Below are 8201 nucleotides of genomic sequence, written 5' to 3'. Positions count from 1 at the left end.
GGGGGAGAGAAAGGAATAGCCAGAAATATCACTATAGAAAGCTTGTAAGTCCGTCTTCTGCCTACAACTGATTGTTGTTGTTAAGTGTCATCGAGTTGGTTTTGACCCATAGTGACCCTGTATAGGGCTTCCAAGGAGCAGCTGGTGAGATTGAACCGCCAACCTTGCAGTTCAAATGACTTTGCAGTCTGGCGCATTAGACCACACTGCCACACCAGGACTCCATTATAACTGATTGGAATACCTAAAATGGGGCTACAACGTGCCCAGTGAGGGAGGCTTCCTGCGGAGCCTCTGCATTACATAAGCTCATAGGTGGTATCCTGAACCTCACCCAGAATCTTCTAAGGTAAGAAATTTCCACTTGAAAGGATGAGCAGACTAACCTGGAATGACTAGAAGAACAGAAGATATTTCTTGAAAGAAAGACTGACAGAAAAATACAAAACAATATAGGCAGTCCAACTGATTACTACAAGAACAAGCAAGTTGCTCGCCCAGGAGACATCAAGGCAAGTGGTCGGGTCCTTTCAGGGCAAACCCCCTTCCAAGACTAAGACTCAGTGGGAATACATGAGCAGACATGTTATCTGATTGATGACCACGTTCATCACCGATAATGGGAAGTGAGGGAAAAACAGCAATGAAGCTGCGAGCTAAGCCCTACAATGTTCAGTAGACTCCTGTGAATCCGGGTGGAGACCTGGTTGGCCAAAAGTATGGCAAGACCTGGGGACTCTTGGGCCCAGCGTCAGTGACATAGCCACAGAGGACTAGAGTAGAGAGTGAAATGTCCAGCTGATAAGAAGAGAGGACATATGCACAAGAACACCCAGATGTGCAGATAATACCCACTTGACCTGGTTTCAATGACTAGATGATCAGAACTCCACTAGAAGAAGAAAGAAGAGGAAAAAAAGAGTAATCTGATACAATTTGATGAACTTGACGTACACCTATGGTCAAAAGAGGGAACAAATCTTTAAAGCAAGGATCATTCCCACTACTTCCATACGCAGAGTAGACAGGGGTGGGCAAGTTGGACATTGGCTACCCAAAATGGGGTGAGGGGGGCAAGAAGTGACTGACTTACAAGCTTTCAAGAGGGAGCCTAGATCCAGAGGGCATGGAGGAAGGTAGAATCTCCACTGAGTAGTATCCAGTCTGTCTGGGCGGGGCTAATGAAAGAGATGGGGATAGGTCCCTTGTGGTAGAATGGTGAATAATTGTACTGACTGTGTACTGACTGTGAGGGTTGGAAATGTAAAGGTGGACATTTTTAGTGAAAGGAGGAGAGTGACTGACTTTGCAGTCCAGAAGCAGAGGTCCCTGGAACCATCAAGGGAGAAGAGTAGAGTACGGGATCCTACCCAGAGAAGCAGTAACACCAGAGATGGAGGCAAAGATGATGACGTGGAGAGATGGAGCGGCTGGGGACTCTAGACCCAGAGAGGGAGAGGGGCTGTGTACTGATGACTGGGAGGGCAGGCTTGCAGGTATATCCTTTGGTTGGTTGATGATGCATGGAGGGGAATGTAACCATGGCAATGAAATGATATATGATAGGATGAATGTAAAGCTAATGTTCTTCCATGTAAACTATCATATAATTCACAATAAACATTAATATATATGTTAATTTATATACATAATATATATTAATAATAACATAATATAAACGTTTTATATATATACATATATATAATTTGCTTCATTACAATGATTACAATCCCCTCCATGTACCAACAGCTAACTGTATTTATCTCTATTCACATTAATTATTGCATTCTTCCCTGTGTTTCCTGCTACCTTCATCTTTCCCCTATTAACCTCCCTCTTGTATATTGCCTGCTCTGTCACCCATGTTAACATGTGTCTACCTTCTACTCTGAATAATCGTCACCCCCGTAACCACCATACATTTTTTTTTTTTACCAAGAAATTTTTTTTTTACAACATTGTTCTCAACAATATTTGTCCTTCTGTGATTGACCAACTTTACTCAGCATAATGTCCTCCAGGTTCATCCATGTTGTGAGGTGCTTAGCAGATTCATCATTATTCTTCAGTGTTCCATTGTGTGTACATGCCAAAGTTAGTTGAATCATTCTTTGGTTAATACACATTTAGGCTGTCTCCATCTTTTTGATGTGTCTTTTGTAGACCTCTTACTGAAAGATCCTGTTTTCTTGTCAACTCTGTTCTCTCTTGACTGGTGTATTTAATCCATTTATAGTGGGCGTGAAATGGTATCTCATTGTGGTTTTGATTTGCATCTCTCTGATGGCTAGTAATGCTGAGCATCTTTTCATGTGATTAGGGACCATTTGAATGTCTTGTTTGGTGAAATGTCCATTCAGGTTCTTAACCCATTTTATAATTGTGTTATTTGTCTGTTTGTTAGGTTGTCAATGTTTTATACATGTATTTTTGCTTATTAGATTCTTGGATATATGGTTACTAGCATTCTTATTAGGAGTCCTGGTGTAGTACTGAAGGATAAGCACTAGACTATTAATGTCATAAGGTCAGTGGTTCAAACCCACTGGCTGCTCCTCAGAAACCCTATACAGAACCAACTCTACAGCACTTAACAGCAACAACAGCATCATTCTTCTTGGTATTCCTTGGTTTCAGCGACATCTGTTTTGGTTTTTTTTTCATTTATAATTGCTTGCTTCTGTTTTTAATCTGCCCATACTGATATGGCCTCATTAACATAGAAACGAAAACCCTGTTCCAAAATAGGATGGCTTCCACAGGTGTATCTGTTGCTTCATGGTGTAGAAGTGCTCCCTTGGGTTTCTGAGGCTGTAAATCTACAGGTGCAGACAGTTTCAGCTTTCTCCCACAGAGTGGCTGGTGGTTTCGAATCGCCAGCCTTATGGTTAGCATCCCATTGCACAACACACTGCACCACCAAGACGTCTTTCTACAGGTATAGGAGTCTAGATTCCAAGGCATTTGGGGGGGACAGTTGAGTCCATAACAACTTGTGTTTCCCAAATAAAGCTCCTTGAGGTTTTGGTTTTCTCACCAGAGCACCCAGAGGAGTCATACACCTGGCATACAGGTACTCCTTGAAGATTTGTAGAATGAATCAATGAGCAAATCACTTGATATCCTTGTAGATTCCTACCCTTTGGTTCCTGAAAACGTGAGACTGAGACTTGGCTATTTTATTCCTAGTTTTAAAACACCGTCTCTGCCGCAACAGTACATACAGGGGTATACTATGTGACTGTCTGTGTTCTCTACTGCGGATAGAAAAGAAATACCATAAACATTCAGTTGGCTTTACCCAACAGAAATTTATTTTTTCATTGTTCAGGAGGCTAGTGGAGTCCTGGTGTGGCACTGTAGGATAAGCAGAGGACTGCAAACCACAAGGTTGGCATTTCAAAGTCACCAGCTGCTCCTCAGAAACCCTGTGTGTAGGATTGCTATGAATCGGAACCAGCTTCACCGTACTTAACAACAAGAAGTCCGAGAAGGAGGCTTTCTTTCTCGGCCAGCTGCGGAGCTTCTCTCCTGGGCAGTATTCATGTGTCTCTGCTTGTTTAATCTCCTTTATATATCAAAAAACAGTGACCCAAGGTACACCCTACACTGTTGTTGTTATTGTTAAGTGTTGTTGAGTCGCTTTCAACTCATAGCGACCCTATATAGGGTTTCTGAGGAGCAGCTGGTGGGTTTGAACTGCCGACCTGTGGTTTACAGTCCAGCACTGATCAATAGCACCACACCAGAAGTCCACACCCTACACGAACCCTTATTAACATAAAGACAACACTTTTCCCAAATGGGATTATAAACTGAGGTTTAGAGTTTAGGACAGAGCCTTGGTGGTGCAGTAGGTGAAATGTTGGATTGCTAACAGCAAGGTTGGTGGTTCAAACCTAGCAGTCACCCAGCAGGGGAAAGATGAGAGTGTCTGCTTTCATGAAGATTTTTAGTCCGGAGACCCTATGGGGTCATTAAGAGTTGGAATCATTTGATGGCAGTGCTTTGTTAGAGGTTAGGATTTACAACACACATTTTGGGGGGACACAATTTAATCCGTAGCAATGTCCATACATAAACCGCTATGTATGGAGAGCTGGTAGCAACTGAGGAAATTCCTAGATTATAATGTTAATAAATAAAAGCAGGGTGCCAAATCTTTCAGTCTGGCAACAATGACAACCCAAACCGCACTTATGTAAAGAGGGGGACGATTTGTAAAGAAAAGGTGCCCTACTGGCTGTATGAAGATGGAGGCACTGTGTGCTTTCTGAGCTTTCTTTAGTGAACAGTCATTGATTTTATCATAGAGAGTGAAAAGAAGGAATGGACTTCTAATCTAAAAGCAGTTCTGTGAGGAGGGCAAGGAATAGATTCGTTCACTTGTGTGTACTGACTTCCTCCACGTGAAGCTCGTGAACTACCTGGGATACGGAATTTAAGGAGACTCTGATGACTCTCAGGAGTCCTGGTGTGGCTCTCTGGGTTAATGCGCCAGACTGCAAAGTCATTTGAACTGCTAGGTCGGAGGTTCAAGCTCACCAACTGCTCCTTGGAAACTCTATACAGGGTCACTATGGGTTGGAATCGACTTGATGGCACTTTTACAACAACAGCAACTGACTCTCAGGGTCGTGCATGTGATCAGCCCTGTGCGTGCATGCTGCCTTCAGTCTTGCACCCTAGATACCCCTGACCCTGCTTCTTACTCTCTGCCAGGCATTGATCTGTGCTGGTTTTATTTTGTTACCTACTGTTGTGTTGGATTTTGACTTATGGCACAATAAATCGAAACACTGCCCAATCTTGTGCTGTCCTTGTGGGTTCAACCGTTGTGATCCGTCTGAGTTTCATCAACTGACTTTGGGAGTAGATTGCCAGGCCATTCTTCCTAGTCCATCTCAAGCTGGAAACTCCTCTGAAACCTGTTCGGCATCATGACAACATGCAGGTCCCCACAGGTGGTGGCTGTGCATGTGCTGCATTGACCAAGGATGGCAAGTTTCTCACACGGAAGGAAAGTTCTATCATGGAACCACATTTGTCTCCTCACAGCTTCGGGTTGTTGTTGTTGTGAAGTGCCGTCGAGTCAGTTCCAACCCATAGCGACTCTGTATAGGGTTTCCGAGGAGCAGCTGGTGAGCTGTAACTGCTGAACTTGCAGTTCAGGCGGCTTTGCAGTCTGACGCATTAACCCACAGCGCCACACCAGGACTCCCACAGCTTCGGGTACTGGGGGTTAATAGAAAATGAAACAGATTCATTTTCTCTAGGAGGGGTAGCAAGCAAGTTCTGTTGCCCCCTAACACAGTCGAGAAATCCGAGGCTCACACTGCTGAAAGAGCTTGTCCGAGTTTATCCAGTGGCCTTTCTCCTTTTTCTTGTGAGATGGCTAAGTTGGTACTGATGTTCAAGTGTTCATGTGCTGTTCCTCATGGGTGTGGAATAGAATCAGCATTATAACGTGGACCGTCCGTGGCGTTCAGTGCATGGTGGCATTTCAGGTGTGGTGAGTGATGGGTGAGTGGGACAAGTGTCAGGAATGAAGCCTGGCTAACAGCGTGGCCCTCTCTGGAAGGATTGCCTTTCAACGCTAAGCAGAGTCCTCTCCCTTACCCTCCAGCCTCCTACGTGATCACGGACCTCACCCAGCTGCGGAAGATCAAGTCCATGGAGCGGGTACAGGGTGTGAGCATCACCCGGGAGCTACTGTGGTGGTGGGGCATGCGGCAGGCCACTGTCCAGCAGCTCGTGGACCTCCTACACCACCTGCAGCTCTACCGCGCTGCTCAGATCATCCTCAACTGTGAGTATATAACCGGATGGGGGTGGGGGTGGGGCTGGGGCGGGGAGGCGGGGCCGGGGGTAGGGCCTGGAGTATCTGTTCTCAGTCATGGTTGCTTTGGCCTTAAAGCTTAAGAAACATCTTTTAATTTGTATGTTTGTTTTAATGAAAGCTTTATCATCCAACATGGAAACTGGTAACAGTGGTTACCTCTGGGGAACGGAATTGAGTGGCCAGGGATTAAGATATTAGAGACTTTATTGCAAAACTTCTTAGACCTTTTACATTTTGAGTATCTATTCAAATATTCAACAAATCCATAAATACAAAGCTGTAACATTAACAATTTTAACTGTCTACCCACTGCCATTGAGTCGATTCTGATTCGTAGCAGCCCTGTCCAAGGTTTTCAAGGCTGTAAATCTTTATGAGAGCACACAGCCTCCTCTTTCTCCCTCAGTGGGTTTGAGCTGCAGATCTTGCTGGTCTATAGCACCAGAGCTCCTGAAAATATGCAATATACTTAAAAAGTACACAATAAAAATAGTTGGTCAGGCAGCGATGGGGACATGGAGAGAGGGAGCAGCTGAGGACCCTAGATTCTTGGAAAAAGAAGGGACTGAGAGCTGGTAGCCAGGAGACAGACATGCAGAAAGTGCCCTTTGGTGGTGTAAATTATTATATATGCCTGAGTGTTTGAAAAAAAGAGCTAAAGTGAATAGAGTTATGGTACATGGAGGGGATTATAACCATTGTAATGAAACAAAGTGTATGATTTGTTGAATGTAAAACTGATCATCTGCCCTGTAAACTTTCACTCAATTTACAATAAAACCTTTTTTTTTTTTTAAAAAGGAACATATATAAAAAATAATAATAATAATTTGTCTTTATCTTAGTTTACCATTTTGTATCTCAAGATTACAATTTAGCAAGTTAACAGTTGCTTACCTATGTTACTAGAAAATTTCCAGGCTTTACAAAACAAAAACAGACAGCTGATTGATTCTGACTTATGGCAACCCCAGGTGTTACAGAGTAGAACTGCTCACAGATTTTCTGTCCCGCAGGAGAAAGATGAGGCTTTCTGCTCCCGTAAAGATTTCTCACCTCAGAAACCCTGTACAGGGTCACTGTGAGTCGGAACCGACTCCATGGCACATAACCACCGCCACTGATTTCTTGTTTTTATTTTTCCATTCCCATTTATTAAAACTCAAAATACGCTTTAAAGCACAAACACGCTTTCTTCTTTTTTCAATATTTCAGCAGACATGTATTATTTTAATTAAAATATTCCTGTAGTTAGCTATGACAATAAAACAATTTTTTTTTGTAGCCCGGTTTACATGAATCAATATACCTACAAGGCGAAACCTCTTTGCTAATTTTTTTCCCTTTCATACATATTTTTAAAAAGTTTTAAAAGATTGACTACTCCCCCTTTTAGTTACATATCTTATACAATTACAGTTGTGACAATCACAATTAATCCTGCTAATAATGACTCACAATTGAGTCATAAAATCCTATCATAGTTGTCACCTGTCTCTTTTCACCAGATCCCTCTGGAGAAGAGGAAAATTCTTCAGTGGGGATTATGCTTTACTCCCTCATTCTGCCACTAGGTGTACTCATGAAAGCCTGTAAACCAAACATTTTGTGCCTTTGTAGCCCCCCATTTTTGATAGCCAAGGTCTAAATGTCTTGTCCTTACCATCCCAGTACACTGAGAAAACAAGGTGCTTCCATTCCTGTGAGAATTTTGTCACTGCATTCATGGCAAGTCTGGTTCATCACATTGTAATAATTTGCAATTGTTTATAGTATTAAACATCTTTATCTTCTTCGATTTGAGTTCTGATCAACTAGCCATCCAAGCTAGGTCAAATGGGTACTAACTGCAAGTTTGGGCATTCATTCACACCTCCCTGCTCTTCAGACCAACTGGCAGCTTCACTCTCAGCCCTACTTCCAGGGGCTAGGTTGGTGCCCATGGGCTCAGGAGTTCACACATCGTCCTAAACTTCAGTCCATTGGCTGTAACCTTTAGAGAAGCAGATTGGTAGGTTTTCTGCTGCAGTAAGTTCAAACCACCAACCATTAGATAAGTTGTTGTTGTTAAGTGCTGTTGAATTGATTCTGACCCATAGCAACTCTGTATAGGGTTTCCGAGGAGTAGCTAGCTGGTGATCTTGAACCACCTGCCTTGCAGTTCAAACGACTTTACAGTCTGATGCATTAGCCCACAGCCCCACACCAGGGCTCTAATCATTTGTGCTGTCTATTGACCTTTTCCATAATCTATATATGTATTTGGAGTCCTGGTGTGGCACTGCGGGTTAATGCGCCAGACTGCAAAGCCATTTGAACTACAAGGTCAGCGATTCAAGTTCACCAGTCACTCCTCAGA

At 43.2% G+C, this 8201-nt stretch overlaps 1 protein-coding gene across 1 annotated transcript in view; it reads left to right on the top strand.

Moving 5' to 3' along the window:
- Nucleotides 1–8201, top strand: part of IRAK2 (interleukin-1 receptor-associated kinase 2) — a 115750-nt gene that overhangs the window by 10327 nt on the left and 97222 nt on the right. The window contains exon 2 of the mRNA XM_006872206.1: nt 5627–5809. Within this exon, the coding sequence (XP_006872268.1) occupies nt 5627–5809 (183 nt within the window). The remainder of the gene's footprint in view (nt 1–5626; nt 5810–8201) is intronic.

Source organism: Chrysochloris asiatica, unplaced genomic scaffold (assembly GCF_000296735.1).
Source record: "Chrysochloris asiatica unplaced genomic scaffold, ChrAsi1.0 scaffold00186, whole genome shotgun sequence".
NCBI classification, from domain to species: Eukaryota; Metazoa; Chordata; class Mammalia; order Afrosoricida; family Chrysochloridae; genus Chrysochloris; species Chrysochloris asiatica.
The sequence above is the reverse complement of the archived record's forward strand: the minus strand, read 5'-3'. Positions and strand labels throughout refer to the sequence as shown.